Here is a 15,926-nt window from a genome sequence, read left to right as displayed (position 1 = left end):
TTCTTGAGGCACCATTTTAGATGTACAATTGATGAGTTTTGACAAACCTGCATGTCTTGGCTGGCCATGTCACAGCCAAGAGAGCCATCCTTCCCAGAGCCTTGGACCCGGCACCTCCACCTTCTCCTGGGCTGGTGGGTTTGACTGGCTTTTGACGTGAAGGTGGTTTGGCCTTGACTGTCCCACGCCACATTGACTCCTGAGCCAGGCATGCTGCAGCTCACGTGCTACGTCCCACCGCTGGCCAGTGGGCGTGTGGGGCACATGCCAAACAGGCAGAAGAGGGTGAGTTTGCTCACTCTTCGCAAGCTTGTGGGTGGGGCCTCGGGCGTTTCTGGTGGGGACTTCTTGGAAGTTCCTGGCGGCCATCTGAGCCACAGCTGGGAGGAGGGCATGCAGCCCTCATGGAGCTGTGATGAAACGGCCCAGGCCCTGGGTTGCCTCTGTGACGCTGTCTTCTAGTCTGATCAGCTCTATTGAGGTACGACTTACTATATAGACACCTACCATCAGGGCAGCGTTAGGCTTTTTGTCTTCTCGATGTTGAATCTGTCTTTGGGCACCTTTGAGCTGTGCCCTAGTCTCACATCCTCCCCCACAGTGATGCCTGTCCCTGTCCCCTGCTCTGACCACACACAAACATGAGGGGTGTAAGGGGCCTTGCATCTTGGATCACGCTGAGCAAGAGGACCCCCAGGTGGGCGGCACCTCTGCAGAAGTCAGGCATGTGGCCAGTGTCTGCCTCCCCACTGTCTGATGGAGGCCATCTCTGGTCTTCTGTGGGTCAGGCCAGCCTCGCCCTGGGCAGTGGCAGCTGTGTTGGAGCTCCTAAGAGGGAGGACAGGCGTGGCCCCTGTCGGGTTGGTGCTCAAGCTTGGCACCAGGGCAGGATGGAGCGCCTCTGGGACTTTCTCCAGTAGGGCTTTCATGAGTTGTACGGCAGAGCTTCCGTAGGCTTCTTTGTGTCCCTCTGTGTGACTGCTCCCTCAGCAGCGTTCACAGACTGTTTTCAGGAAAGGCGTGTTGTAGTAGATTTCCCAACGTCTTGGGCTCCTGGGCTGTGCCAGGCCCCCTGCCTCTTGGGCTTGGCCCCTGGGGAGGCTCAGGCATTCATCCAGAGTCCAGCTTAGGTCTCTGGCTTGTGGCTGGAGAGGGTCTTTCCAGATAAAGAAACCTTACAGTGGGGCCAGCCTGGGTTTCCAGCCTGGGCTGCACGTTGTCACCTGTGGAGCCCTTGAGGCTGCACAGGTGCATGTGGGCGCCTTCTGAGTGAGGGCTCCAGGTTCTCTGTTCTCTTCTGCCCTTCCTTCCAGCCAGAGCGGCTCCATGTGCCAACACTCAGGGTCCACTTGAGGTTTTATGAGACGAGAAGGATACCACTGCTGAAATGAATTCCTTTTTACAAATCACCTTTCCAGACGATGGAGAGCCATTGCAGGATTCCCTGCCTGGAGCAGGAGCTTGTGGAGTGAGGATGGCGAGGCTCCACCCGGGCAGTGGATGCTGCTGGTTTTTATACCCAGCAGCCTTGCTCACTTGCTTTACTGGTTCCAGCAGTTCCTAATTTTCAATTGGAGTCTGCAAATAATGTCAGTTTATCTTTTTCCTTGATGTCCTTACTTCTCTTTTTTTTTTTTTTTTTTTTTTTTTTTTTTTTGTTGTTGTTGTTGTATTGCAGTGATTGGATCTCTGGTATCTGTTGAATATAGCAAATTTAGTGGGCATCCTTGTCTTGACCTTGATCTCACACGGAGTAATCTTAGTTTATCTATGAAAGATGCTGCAGGCTGTGAAAAGTCTTTATCAAATCAAGAGTTTCTATTCCTAATACTCTGAGAATTTTTCTTTATCAAAAGTAAGAGTGGTGCTTTATGAACTGCTTTTCCTGCATTGAGGTGATTCCATACCTTCGCTCTCATTTAGTTTGTTTGCATGCTGAGGTTTTGGATAGATTTCCCCCATGAAGCTATGCTTGCATTCCAGGGGTCAGTCCAGTTTCAGTGATGTGTTTAGCTACACTCTGAGTTGCTGTTAACTAATATTTTAGTGCTGGAGCACCCTCCTCACTCTTGCTTTCAGGTCACACACCTGAAGGGGAGGGTGGAGGGGCAGGGGCACCTGTGCCTGCGCAGGGTGGGCCGTGCAGAGGCTCAGCGGTGGGTCAGAGCCCAAGTTCCTGCAGAGAGGAAGGTGGCGGGGGCTTGCTTCTGCTTCCTGAACCATGCTTTGTGTGTCCTTGCTGAATGGATGGGGGAGGGGAGGAGAGGGGAACTGAGCCAGTCCCAAGCCCCGTGAATGTCCATCCTGGGGAGGTGGTGGTGGTGCCCTGGCTCTTCAGGGACCCCACTGGCTTCTACGCTGATGTCTGAGCTGCATTAGACACTAGTACGAAGCCCCCAGTCTCACAGGCTCGTCACCTGGGCCCAGAATCAGCTTTCAAAAGCAGAGCCTTGTGGTTAGGGTGAGCCAGGGCCGGGGGCCCGGCTGTCTTTGGGCCTGCTCTTTCTGGGGACCTCTAGGTTTGGGGGCCAGAAAACTAGTACCGGGGCTGGCTGTCTCCTTCTCCCACCCTAAAGGCTGTGGCTCTCTGCACCTCTCGGGAACCTGCTGACTCCCCAGGGCTGTGTGGGGAGTGGCCTGGTCTTGGTGCCAGCCTAATAGGTGGTTGCTGTCAGGCGCAGGATCCCAGTGCATCCCCGAGCACTGACCCCAGGGGCCCCAGGAAGGAGGAGTCCTGGGGAGGGTCCGCCTGGCCGCCAGCAGTGCGTGTCTTTGATCTGGGAGCCCCAGCAGCTGGTTGATTGTGGAGCGTCCCCCGCCCGCCTGCCTCGCGCCTCCTGTCACACTGACAGCCGTGCACCCGGCTGGCCACATGCTGTCTGCTTTGTGTCCCCTCGAGTCCTGGGGGAGGGGAGAAGGGAAGAAATCAGAACTTTTGGGGGAACTTCAAAGGTACGCTTTAGTAATCAAAAAGAGTTTCCAAGTTTCCCATTAATGTTTTGCCTGTGTGTGGTTTTGGATTTGAATGAAGAGTCAGAAGAGACAGGATGAAATACAGGCAGGTCCTCGGCTGAGGCCCAGGATGGTTTACAGACCCGGGCGGCTCCTGCCTTTGATGTCAGAACATTAATTATTAGAAGGTAGTTTTACTGGCCGTCAGAACCGAGTGCGGAGAGAGGCTGGGGCTGCCCGGCGGCCCCTGGCCTGTCCTTTGAAGTCCTTCCGCTGGCCCAGGAGGCTGCCCCGCAGCTCTTTGTGCTGCTGGGCCGTGCTCCCAGCCGGCGTCCCCCCACGCAGCTGGCACAGGGGTTCGTGATCAAAGGCCCCAACCCCCTGGGAAGGGCGGGCTGACTGCAGTCTCCCCTGCCTGCCCCTCACCCTCCAGGGGATGGTCTCAGCTTCTGAAGATGTGGCCCCGGGGGCTTACTCCGCACCTTGCACCCATGTCTCAGGGCAGGCGTCAGCTTCGCCTCTGGCTGTCCCTGGTTTACGGGAAGGTTTAGAACACGCAGGGCTGGGGGGAGCCTGGCCAGGACCTGGGGCCTGGGGTGGACCGAGAGCAGTGCCCCTTGCTGCCCTGCCACCCTCATCCTCTTGGCCCGGGGTACCTGTCCATGACATGCTCCCAAGAGCACAGCCCGCTGTCCCCCCGTGTGTGGGTCCAGGGCGTGGTGTGAGCCTGTCCCTGCCCTGCCAGTGTTTGTGGACAGTCCCAGGGCTCTGGCCTTGGCCTTAACTTGGGATGCCCTTTGAGGTTTTCTGGCAGATGGGTCAGCAACTTTGAAGGCCCCAATTGAGTCTTGAGGCAGTTTTTAAAGCCTGGTGACAGGCAAGTGCCTCCAGCTGTCCCTGTCATGCTGTGTCTCAACCATGACTGGACTTGGGGGAGAGACAGATGCCCAGCCTGCAAAGCCATGGAGAACCGGTGGGCAGGGCGCCCCGGTGGCCAGAGTACCCCCTGGAACTCCAGAGCTGCCCGCAGGGCCAGGCAGCCTCGTTTGCAGGCCCCCATCCTGATCGGGCTCAAGGGGCTCCCTCTGCGGGGTTTCTCCTGGCCCTTTGGTCTGCTGTGTGCATCCACCCCTGGGTTTGCTGGCCTGGAGCAGGTGTCTTCCCCTGTGCATGTGGAGAGCCACCCCATGCCTTACATTTGCTTATTTCAGTCCTCTGGGGGTTCACGCACTGCGTGCACAGACAGGTGGGGCCACACCAGGGCACTGGAGCCACCGGGTTTCAAAGTGTGCCTGCGTCACTGTCGCGGCCCAGTGTTTCTCTTCTTAAAGATGCTCTCATTTTTCCTGCTTGGAAGGTGGGCAGGCCCAGGTGTGGACGTTGGCCCAGGGTTGGGGCAGGCGCGGCCTCCGCCTGTGCTGCTGGCAGGCCCAGCGGATGAGGGGCTGGAGTTCAGTGCAGCCTTGCCGGTCAGGCCCAGCCTCGTGCTGGCACGTTGCTCCCTCCAGAGGGCGGCCGGCTCTGAGAGTGACGGAGGCTTGGCCCGCGTTCCTCCCGAGTAGTGTTTCATTTCAGCTCCAAGCCTCAAGGGGAAACGCTTCACATTCCCTGTTACCAAAAACCATTGTCAGAGGACAGTCTGGGTAAGAGGGAGGCGGGAGGGCGGGAGGCAAACAAGAGCCCTCACAGGGAAGCTGGAAAATCTGGGGTTGAGGTCACCTCCGAATAGTTTTTACATTTTTTCTCCCTGTGTCATCATGTGCTGGAAAATTACTGTCAAGAAAATGAAACCTCAGCAGGCAGTGAGGCCGCTTTTGACATGAGGAGACCCCTGTGTGCCCAAGTGGGTTCTCAGCCACTCGTGTGGCGGCCACTGGAGCATGTCCACTGGCTGTTGGGGGAAGCCGTGGGCCCATGTCTCAGCCCAGAGCCCCGTCCCCTGGTCCCCTCCAGGCCTGGCCTCTGACTGCCCTTGGCATGGGGCTGAGGGTAGGCTGTGAGTGCCCTCACACCTTCCTCCCCTCGGTCCCTCGAAGGGTCCATCCCGGTGTGACAGAGGCTCTTTCTGAAGGCACTGGTGGCCATCCACAGCTGGTGGCTGGTCCCCAAGTCCCCATGGCTGAGTGGCCCAGGTGTCAGTCGAGTGTCTTTGCAGCCTCAGGCCGTCACCCAGGGCCTCCTCTGAACATCACCCTCAGAGGGTGCTCCTGTTCCCCCACCTCTGGAGGGTCCTTTCCCTCCCAAGTGCCCTCTGGGCCCCTTGCCAGTATCCTCCAGTTCGCAGACAGCCTGACTCGTCTGCTCCCTCCGTCCACCTCCCTCCTTTCTGGTCTTCTGGGTGTTCTCTTGTCTTAATACCCTCGGTGGAGGCTGGGACGGGGGAGTCTTTGCTAGGGTCGTGTGCTTGCAGGAAATGAGAGACCCCTGCTGGGCATTCCACCAGAAGGATCGGGTCTCTTGTGGCCCCTCTCTTGGAGCCTGCAGACACCTGCCGCTCCTCCCCTCAGGATCATGGCCGTGCCTGTTTTCTCATCTGTCATGCGCTGTCATGTAGACCCCCCACCCCGTGGGCTCAGACCCCAGGCTCTGGCTGCCTCATCATTCTGCTCATCTTCTAGCCGATAGTGACATGCCCACAGCGTCGGGGCCACCGGGGGAGGGACCGGCTCCTCTGGCGTTCCTGAGGTTAAGGGGTGGGGGCGGCGGGAGACGGGGCCGGGGCTGTGCTCTGGGCACTGACAGCGTTCAGGAGCTGGACCTTGAGCTGATGATGGAAAACCTGCGACTTTGGCAGGATGACCCAAGCCTGGTGACATTGGGTTCTTAGTGGAGGCGTGTCCTCTGAGTGGCTCCCTGGTAGGATCTGGAGGAGTAGACCTGGAGATTTGGGCTGTGAGGGCCAGCTGTCGGGTGCGCTGAGAAGGTTCTAGGCCTGCCACCCCACCAGCATCCTCGGGTACCAACTGGGAGGTTCATCTTGGAGGCCCATCCTGGACCCTGGGGCTGTGTCCCTCGGCCAGCACACAGGAACCCAGTCCCCATGGTGAGGGCGCTGAGGCCCTCTGACAGTGGCCACTGTATGTGTTTTTTTTTTTTTTCTTAATGGTGTCTCATCCTAGATCTCTATTCTCCATCCAAAAACATCTCCATGAATCCACCTAGGATGGGAGCTGTTCATAATAACTGCCCATGACCAAGGAGCGGCGGGTAAAGGAACAGCAAATGAGGGCTAGATTGCTGGCAGAGCATTGGAAGTGAGCAGGGCCAGGGCTTGGCCTCCGCGGGTGCCGTGTCTGTCCTGCTTCCTCCCACGTGGAGCGGTCAGACCCACTCCTCCTTTCCTGGTCTCTCTCCCCTTTGCGGTGGAAATATCTGCTGGGCAGGCTACGTGGAGGTGTGTGAAGCCCCCGGCTTCTCCCTCGGTCATTTGGTAGGACAGGGTGTCCTACCGGCCCAGCCACGGACATCCACTGTTCTTATGGGACAGGGACCGCCTGGGGTCTGGTCGTGGCAGCAGCTCTGGGACTTGTGTGGTCTGGCCCCTGGGCTCTGATGGGCAGCAGAGGCTGCTCGGAACCCTGGCTCCTCTGCCCAGGAGCACGGAGGTCCCCAAGACGCAGGGCGGTGCAGGAGAATGAGAGAGTGGCATCTCGAGGTGGCTCTCTCCCAGTGCTCTGGTTCCCGTGTGGGACCCCGGCTCCTGGCTGCTCTTGGACAGACAAACGGGCTCCTGGAGCAGAGCTGAGGCATGGGAGGAGGGGTGTGAATCGAGGGTAGATCCAGCACACAGAGAGATTTTTGTCTGCTCACTTTCTGACTGAAAGTCAGTGGCCCCTGAGCAGCATGAAGCCAGCAGCTGGTGTCACCTGCGTCCCTGTTCTGGAAGTTGTGGGAGAGTTGTAGGAAGTGCTAGCAGTCTGCAGTCCTCCAGCTTACCCCTGGGCTGTGCACTGGAGGTACCCAGGAGGACAAGGAGGCCGGAGTGGCCCCGTGCACTCAGGGTCGGACTTCCCCAGCCATGACCCCTGGGGATCAGGGGGCCTGTCTGATGGGCAGGCTCAGCTCCAGGCCATGGATCACAAGTCACCCAGTTGCTGGATTCTTGGGGTGACTTGTGTGCCCAGAACTGGGTCCTCGGAGGGCGGGACTGGGACAGGGAGGTCCCAGAACTTGCTCGTTGGCTTCTGGGCTTTGTGCTCGAGCGCCGGGGGGCCTGACACTCATGGACACTGTGGTGCCCAGCTCAGGCACATCCACATCTGCCTTCGCCCTTCCCCAGGAGCCCAGGCGAGTGCTCGGCCCTTCTGGAATGCAGGCGCCATGGCTGTGGGGGGCAGCCTGGCGCCTGGCATCTTGTTGTAGAAAGCTCTGGCATGGACAGCCTGTGGGCTGCAGGAGGCTTGTGGCTTTGAGGGGGCAGCCCCCAGGGGCCTCGGTCAGCCACCTACGGACCCCACTTCCCGGGCCTCAGCCAGCCTTTCCTGGCCACCCTGCCACAGTGCCTTGAGATCGGGGGGCTTCCTGGCGAGAACCAACCTCCCTTCATTACGAGGAGTGACACAGCTGTGCACTCAGGAAGGGCAGAGACCTGCCGGCCTGGGCAGTCAAGGCCTCGGGTGTGGCTGGGGGAGCAGCCCTGGGACACCTGGCAGGTACACTGAGCAGCTTCAGCCCTCGACCAGCCCCAGGTTAGTGAGTCTGACCTCTAGAGTGGGTGGGGCTGTGGTCAGGCCGGAGCGTAGGAAGGGATGATCGGAGAAGCCTGCTGAGCCCGGCTCTGAGTGTTGAAGGCAGGAGGTGGGATTTCGGTGCCAGGCTGGGGCGGGGAGGAGGGGGCAGGCGTGAGCAGAAGGCAGAGAAGTGACCTCACCCCAGACGGCTTGTGGATGTTCTGCGCGAGGGAGGGCAGGACCTGGCGTGGGCCCTGCCGGCCCAGCTGGACACCTCTGTCAGGCCCGGCTCCACGGGCGGCCTCAGCGCCGTGAAGGTGTCTCCCCACATAGTCACATGGGCTACACTCGCTACAGTTACCCTCCCGGAGGCGCTGCGAGCAGAGCAGGCCCTGCCTTATAATTTCCCTCTCCGTTGCTGCCAATTAGGAGAGACGCTGTCCCTTCCTGTGTCCCCACGGTGGGCAGAGGGTGGGGCCGGCTGCTCCCCCAGAGAAGGGAGGAGGGGTCAGCCTGGCCATGGGGCCAGCAGCTGGCAGGTTTTTGCCAAATCTCTAATTTGGGGGCTGTCACTTCTCCTGCCCCTCTGGTGGAACCGCTGACATGGCCGTGACCAGGGCACTGCTCCCCAAGTTTGTTCCCCACTTGGGAGACCCTGATAACAGGTAGCTCCCTGGGGCTCGTGGGGAGCCCCCAAGGAGACAGGAAGTGAACAGAGATGCTGCTGTTCACCCACTGCCCAAGTACCCCCCCAGCTGTCAGGGTGCCAGCTGACCCGGCTAAGCCAAGACCCCAGGGCCATGTGCCCTCTTGGTGAGTGAGGGTCTCAGCGTCAGTGTTGCTAAGCAGGCAGGCATGGTGGGAGGGGCTCCAGTCCTGGACAGGCTCGGCTGTCCCGTGCCCCATCCTGGAGCCCCGGCCCTGGCCACGGGCTGGCAGGCAGGGCCGGCAGCACATGGCTCAGCCGGGGTCTGCACGGCCACCCCAGCCCCCTGGGGTCGGGAGCCTGGGCCCTTCCTGGGACCTGCATCAGCTGAGCCCTCTGCCCGCCCAGCCAGTGGACCGAGACCCCGTGGTGTGCCACCCAGACCTGGAGGTGCTGCTCCAGGCCTGGCCTGCGGAGCTGCCTGACGAGTTCTTCGAAGTGACCGTGGATGACGTCAGAAGACGCTTGGCCCAGCTCAAGGGTGAACGGTGGGTGTGCACCTGGCCCCTTCAGAGACACCTGTGCCCTCGGCAGCACCTCGGAGGGTGAGGGGGCCCAGGCAGGGGGCTTCTAGTCCTGTCTGGCCCTATGTTGGGGAGCAGCTCACCAAGTCCAGGGGGACGAGGGAGAAACCCAGAGTCCAGCTGGTGTGGGGCCTCTGCTCTGGTTGGGGATACCTGGGACCTTCACCACTGCCACCCCCCACCCCCCCACCCCCTGCCCCAGGAAGCGCCTGGAAGAAGCCCCCTTGGTGACCAAGGCCTTCAGAGAGGCTCAGATGAAGGAGAAGCTGCAGCGCTACCCTAAGGTACCCTGGGGCGGGAGGTGGTCTGCACATGGCTCTGCACTGGGGCCTCCCGCGGCTCCTGCAGCCCACAAGCCACTGGCCATGGTCTCCTGTACTTCAGCCCAGGCCTACACGGCCGCGGTTCGTTAATGAGCCAGGCAGCCCCATTCTAAGATGCAAAACATCAGTGTGTTTTCACAAGTGCACATGGGTACTTGACTGGTCCTTGTGTCCAGCCCATGGGGCCAGGAGCGTCGGGGCAGCCAAGGTGAGGGGGTGCTGGCCCGGCATGGCTGGGGGGCCTAGCCATTGTGGGCCCGGGGGTGCGGACGCCTGGATTGGACTTCAGCTGTCTTGTTGACCAGCTGGCTTGTCCTGGCCTAGGTGGTCTTGAGGGTCCTGTTTCCTGACCGCTACATCCTGCAGGGCTTCTTCCGCCCCAGCGAGACTGGTGAGCAACCCCGTCTGGGCGTCCGGGAGGGCGGGGGGCCCTATGAGCTCCTCCAGGCTCCTTCCCTCTAGGCCATGGGGCAGGCAGCGGGTGCAAGGCTGGGGGCCGGCTCAACGTTGGAGGCTCGGCAGACCAGCCGGGCAGTACCCGTGGGACTGGGTGGCCCCATGCACCCATCTGTTCTGAATGTGGGCGGGACGGAGGGGCACCCAGAGAAGGGTGGACCCAGGGCTCCCCCACACCCAGTAGCGGGGTCTTTGGCCTGGGGCTGCAGCTTACTTGGAAGGAAGGCAGCAAGGCCACCAGTTCTGAGTGGGGTTCTTGGTGACCTTGGGGAGCGGATCTGCACGCAGGTTGGACCTCGCTCATCCCATTACAGAGGGGGCCCGGCCCTGGAGTGTGTCTGAGTTTGGGATCCCTGCTCACCCCACCCTTCCTCCTACAGTGGGGGATTTGCGGGACTTTGTGAGGAGCCACCTGGGCAACCCCAAGCTGCCGTTCTACCTGTGTAAGTGCTTTGCTGGGACCTCCTGCTCAGCAGCCCTGGCATCTCCCAGTTGGGGCTTGAAGCAGCTTTTCCCACAGCAACAGCATCATGGGGCAGGCGGGTCCTGCACTGGTGTCCGAGCATGAGTCCGGGACTGGGGAAGCTGGGGAGGGAGGCTGACCCTGCTCAGCGTCCCTGTGCCCTTTGCTTCCCACCTGGCCAGGAGCTGTAGGGGCTGGGGGCACAGGGGCGAGCTGCTGGCCTCCTCTGGAGGGCGTCTGGGTAGTGAAGGGTCAGGCCGCAGGGCTGCACGGGGAACTGTGCAGGGCAGGTGTCCCCTTGCAGGTGAGTCTGCCCGAGGCCCTCTCTCCAGCTTCTTGCTGGGTTTTTGCTGCAGTAGAGTGATGGACGGGGATGTGAGCCGAGGGGTACTTCAGAAATCCCTCGGCTGAGGCCTATGGCCCAGGCCTCCGGCTGACTCTCAGGCCTGTCCTGGGGCGGGGGGTGCATGGGCAAGGGATGGGGGGGTGATGGGGGGACAAGGCGTTTCCTGGTGCAGACAACCATCTTTCCGCAGTCATCGCTCCTCCAAAAACCATCCTGGACGACCACACGCTGACCCTCTTTCAGGTACTTCCTGCCTGCCTGCCTGCCTGGCTGGTGGGTGCTGCTGGTGGGTGCAGCACCCACCCGGTGCTGCCCGGGAGGGGCACCTGCCCAGGAGGGTGCGTGAGGCCACAGTCGGGAGTATGCTAAGGCCTTTTAGAGGGGTGGACTAGGAGGGAGCAGAGTGCCTCTGAAGTCAGTTTTGGGGCTTTCCAGCCTCCTCTGCATTCTGCCCCGGTGGGGATGGGCCTGCCCGGCTGGCTGCCACCATCCTGAGCCAGGACTGCCCCTGGGTCTGGGTGAGAAGGGGCTGGCAGGTGGGGCTGCTTAGGGGAACCCCTTAAGGGCCAAGGGTCAGAGGCCTCGGCTGCAGGTGGCCAGCTGCCCAGACTGGAGGGGCTGCTGCCAGGCCTGCTGTCCTGTCCCTGCCTTTCCCCTGGGCCCTGTGGCCTCCTCTGGGAATGCCATGGTGGGCCCTCCCTGCTAGCTGGAGGCCCCTAGAGCTCCCAGGGTGAGGAGCGTTGATCCGGTGCCCTGCTGGGCCGCAGTCCAGAGCAAGAAGGAATGTCCTGTCCCTTCACCCCAGGAGAGCAGCCTGAGGCCTCCCCAGCCCTCTAGCCTAATGGTTTCCTCTTAAAGTGTCTTCAGATATTTTAATTAGTAACAGGCTGGCCTTTGTTAAGTGGCCAGCAGGCCCTGCAGAGGTCTGAGTTGGGGCAAGGGGGTCTGCTTGTTGCTCAGGGCTGCCACCGTCAGGGGGGGATGGGGCCAGACCAGCAGAGAGGCTGGAAGCCCACCAAGGAAAGGAGTCAAGGTTGGTGCGAGCAGGGTGCTTCCCCCACCCCCACTCCCCCTTCTCAGCCCCCTTCTGCAGCCCTCCGGGAGCCCCAGAGGCACTGGGCCTCCTTCCTCTATCCCCACCCTCCCTCCCCACTCTGCCTCGCTGGCCAGCCTGTTGATAAACATTGAATTTGGAAGATGCTTTGGGATGGAGAGGGGCCAGCGTCCAGGCACCCCCCTCCAATTAGGAACCCTGGGGTGCCGCCTGTCCCGCCCACGTGGCCTGATTCCTGGTGACACTCTGCCCCCGCTACCAGCAGCCGTCTCCTTTCATCCGTCAGCTCTCCCTGGAGCCGTGGGGCCTCTGCTCGGAGTGGCGTCCCTGCCCGCCCGCGATCAGAGAGCTGGCAGGGCTCAGGGAAGGAAGGCTTCCTCCCTCCTGCGGGTGAGCAGGCGCGGGCGCGGAAGCTGCTGGCTTTCATGTCCCTGGCAGGGCCGCGTTCTGGCTGCCGGCTGCCCTGGAGTCTGCCCGGGGGCCGGTCCTGCGCCCCAGAAAGTGACAGCTCAGGGTGGGTGTGTGGGGGATGGCAGCCCAGCGCCCTTTTTGGCCACTGGATCAGGAGAGTGACTATTCGTTGGGAGAGGCCAAGGATGGGAGGATGCAGAGGACCCAGTCCTTGGACTCAAAGGTCCCCAACACCCCACATCATGCCTGCTTCCTGGGACTGAGCCCCCTTAATGCTGGTGCTGCCCCAAGCCTCAGGGACCTCACTCGGCTCCCGTCTCAGCCACCCTCCCCCCAACTGCCTCACCCAGAGCCCCTCCATCACCCTTAGTGATGCCCTTAGTGGGCCCTGAAGACCACCACGATCCATGTAGACCTCGTCAGCCTGAGCAGAGGGGTACACCCTCCGTCCTGGTGGTCATGCTGGTCTTCTGTGCTGTCCACTCACCCCTTTTCCAATGGGATTCCCTGAGACACAAGCTGGCAGGTAGGAGGCTTCCAGCAGGCGCTGAGGAAAGGCAGGGAGGCCAGGTTCAAGAGGAGCTGCCTCGAGGGGCCCAAATGGGTCCTTCAAGGCTTCAAGCTCTGCAGCTCCCATATGGCCCAGCTGGGTGGGTGGCCCCAGTGCCTGGCGGGTTGGCCGGGTCAGGGTCTGGCTTCACTGTGCTACCCTAGAAAGGTTGAGGCACTGTCCTACCTGTGTCTCTCCCCCCACGCCCCCAGCTTCCAGTGCCTCCAGGGCCCTGGGGCTGCCCTCGTGCACCCTGCAGCCCATCTCTCTGCACCAGGCTATGATCCCAGGCATCACAGTGGGATTTCAGAGCGTTCACAGCCCTTCTCTGTCCCTCAGCTTCGACTGCAATCTCAGCGTTCCTAGGCCTGGCCTTTGAAGCTTCCTCTTATTAATACTCCCCACCCAGACACCAAGAGCTCAGAGCTGGGCAGAGAGGATGCGGTCAGCTGGCAGCGGTGGCGGCCCTTCCGCCAGGGCTAAGGACACAGAGCCTTGGGCGGTGGCCTCCCTGCTGCCTCAGGCCAGCTTTGGGGCTTACAGCCATGCTCCTCCTCGGGTGCAGAGGCGGGAATAGAGGCAGGTTATGACACTGGAGGGCTTCGGGATCCTCTGCAACAGCCCTGACTGCACCAGTCCAGCCCCCTACCTGGGAGGCCTCTGGGGGTGTTTCGGGGGCCACGTGATGTGTCCTTGTCCCACACCTGTGCAGGTGGAGCCAGTCCTGAGCAGAAGTCTTGCACCACCACCCCCATGGACAGGCCTCCAGGAGGGGTGTGGGGACCCCAGTGCAACAGCCACCCTGCAGGACAGGTGGCACTGGCTTTTCCTTATCAAGCGAGGCCCAGTGTCGAGTCAGGGAACCCACCTATGGGCTTTTGGGTCAAGGCAGTAGGCCTGGAGACACCTCTCAGCCTGGGACTCCCAAAGCAACTTGGCTCCCAGAGTCCCCACCCGCTTCCCCTTGTGCCGGGGCCCACTGAGGGTCCCTCCCCTGGTGCTCCTGTCTCCCGTCCCGCTGCTCCCAGTGGATCTGGGCTCATATGTCAGTCCCTACAAAGTGTCCCTGACTCCCGCACACTCTGTTCTTTGGGCAGCACAGGTGAGGGAGGGGAGTGGGGGGCATGGCGGGCTGTGCCCCGTGCCCCCACCCATGCAGTTCTGTGTGGTGCAGTTTTGTGTGCATCTGCATCTCCTCTGACCTGACCTCCTGTAGTCTCTGCTGAGAGCAGGGGCTTCCAAGCTTAGTTCCCACCTTCAGAATGTCAGCTGTTCACCCTGGGAACTGGGCAGGAAGGGGAGGTAGTTAAAAATGCCAGAGTGCACACACCACAGAGAACGAACTTTTCAGCTGGTGCTTGGGGCTGGCCCTAGGATTCTATGGTCTGATGCCCTGGCCTGGCTTGCACTGGAGTTGGTGCCAGAGGAGGAAGAGGTGAAGCTGGGCAGCGGACTGCGCGGTGGGAGGGGCCTGGTAGGGCCGTAGCCCTCCTCAGTGGAGCCCTGGGCCGTATGGGTGCAACACCCATGAGGCCAGCACGGAAGTGCAGTGTAGCCCTCTCCGCCATCCTCCACGGTGCCCACTTGGTCCCTGAGCTCTCCTCTGCTCCCCCTGCAGGCAAACCTCTTCCCTGCTGCCCTTGTGCACTTTGGACCTGAGGAGCCAACAGGTGGGTGGGGCCCCCCCTGCTGACCAGCCCTGGGCCGCACACCCCAGCGCATCAGACGCCCCAGAGCAGGGGACTTCAGGGCTGGGAGGGAGACCTGTGGCCCCAATACCCCCATACCCTTCTCCTGGGGGCTTCAGGCTGGGCCACGCCCCCTTCCAGAGCAGAGCAGCAGTAGGCAGGGGCACCCCCTTCTCTGTGGCCTGAGGGTAGGCTGGGCCTCCTGCAGGCATCTACCTGGAGCCCACGCTGCTGGAACACACTGTTTCCCCGTCTGCAGCGGACGTGCTGGTGGCCAGGTGAGTGTCCACAGAGGGTGGGGAGAGCCCGCTGCCGCAGTGCCTGCCATCTGGCACCTCGGCCTTCGTTCTCAGGTCCATGTCCAGGGCCGCTGGAACCCCACCCCCGCCGCCAGCCCCTGACCCTGTGCCCGTTGAGTTAGAGCCAACTGCTGAGGAAGGGGCAGCGGGCCCCCCTGAGCCCAGCCCTGGGACGGCCCAGCCAGTGAGGAGGGGTCTGGGCAAGGTGCCCAAGTGGCTGAAGCTGCCAGGTACTATGGGGGGTGGCTGGGCAGGGAGGGGCTGCTGGGCGGGAGCCCAGGGCCCAGAGGTCATCCCATGTGTTTGCGCTGCAGCCAGCAAGAGGTGAGAGCCGCCAGCCCAGAGGTGCCACTCTGCCAGCCACAGGACCCCTGCCCACCCTGAGCAGGAATAAACACGCAAGCCTCTCTTGAGACCCTCCTGTCGTCCTTTCCAGGGCAGGGGCCCTCGGTCCTCTGACCCACTGCCCTTTTCCCGCTGCTGCCCCTGCACCGAGTTCCCAGCAATGGGCCTCCAGCCTGGCTGGACGGTGATGTGGGCCTGGGAGGTTGCTTGCTGGGGCTTGTTCTTGTTAACGAGGGCACAGGTGTCTTCCCTGAACCGCCTGCCCCTTGGTTTTTACTTCACTGATGTTGTTAATGATGCCTCCTCTAGGGAGGACATGAGTTGGGGGAGAAGGACCTCTAGGCATCGCCTGCCTGGCTGCATCTCAGGCTGGGCCCCCAGCCCTTGGCAGGAGAGGGGCGGACGCAGCCCCCACCCTGCGGTGGGACCGGGCAGGGCTGGCCTGGGGTTTCCCAGTGCCCCGCCCGCCCCACCATCTGAGCGCACTTCAAAGTGGCTGTGGGGCACGGGCTCTGGCACTTGTCGCCAGCCTCTCCCCTCAGGTCTAATGACTTCCACATGCGCCCAGAGCTTTGAAGCCCTGAGACTCCCTGCAGGAGGGGGGAGAGGGAAGTCGGGGGCAGGGGCCGGGAATGGGTGCAAGAAGGGGCCAGCGGGGCTAAACTAGGGAGGGAGGGCTGGCCCCCCACCCATGCCATCCTTGGGTGTAGGGGTGGGGTTCCTGGGTGCCCGTGGCAGCACGGCCCTCCCCAGCGGACTAGGTCCTTCAGCTCTGTTGAGAGTCCTGACCCCATGGTCACTGGGCCCAGGGCCCTCTGGGTGTTCCTGTCCTGGGCTGATGAGTCCCAGCAGCTTTCAGAACTGATGGAAGGTGTGTGCTGTGTTGGGGGGGAGGGTGGCTGGGCCGCAGAGGGCAGCCAGGCCTCCCGACTGGGCTTCTAGCGGTTCCCAAGCAGCTCTGAGATGCCTGGCTGTGGCCCTGGGACCGGTGGTCCTTCCCACTGGCGTGGCTTGCCCTGCCCCAGCAGCACCCCTGCCGGGCCGGTGGCACACCACACTCACGGCGGCCCTGTGGCAGAGGCACCGTCCCAGGCGAGCAGCCACACGTGCGAGGGCTCCGATTTCACAGCCTCTTGAGC

The 15,926-nt window shown here is 61.8% G+C and overlaps 1 protein-coding gene across 3 annotated transcripts in view; it reads left to right on the top strand.

The window, feature by feature from the left end:
- The window catches only part of ASPSCR1 (ASPSCR1 tether for SLC2A4, UBX domain containing), a 30,217-nt gene extending 15,360 nt beyond the window's left edge, over positions 1-14,857 (top strand). For all 3 annotated transcript variants that reach the window (XM_067021295.1, XM_059047049.2, XM_067021296.1), the window contains 9 exons: positions 8,677-8,816; positions 9,055-9,136; positions 9,500-9,566; positions 10,012-10,074; positions 10,631-10,683; positions 14,074-14,125; positions 14,352-14,421; positions 14,497-14,672; positions 14,757-14,857. In XM_067021295.1, coding sequence (XP_066877396.1) covers positions 8,677-8,816; positions 9,055-9,136; positions 9,500-9,566; positions 10,012-10,074; positions 10,631-10,683; positions 14,074-14,125; positions 14,352-14,421; positions 14,497-14,672; positions 14,757-14,770 — 717 coding nt within the window. In that variant the 3' untranslated portion in view covers positions 14,771-14,857. The remainder of the gene's footprint in view (positions 1-8,676; positions 8,817-9,054; positions 9,137-9,499; positions 9,567-10,011; positions 10,075-10,630; positions 10,684-14,073; positions 14,126-14,351; positions 14,422-14,496; positions 14,673-14,756) is intronic.
- The last annotated feature ends 1,069 nt before the right edge of the window (positions 14,858-15,926 follow it).

Source organism: Kogia breviceps, chromosome 19 (genome assembly GCF_026419965.1).
Source record: "Kogia breviceps isolate mKogBre1 chromosome 19, mKogBre1 haplotype 1, whole genome shotgun sequence".
NCBI classification, from domain to species: Eukaryota; Metazoa; Chordata; class Mammalia; order Artiodactyla; family Physeteridae; genus Kogia; species Kogia breviceps.
Note: the sequence above shows the minus strand (reverse complement) of the source record. Positions and strands in the feature narration are given on the sequence as shown.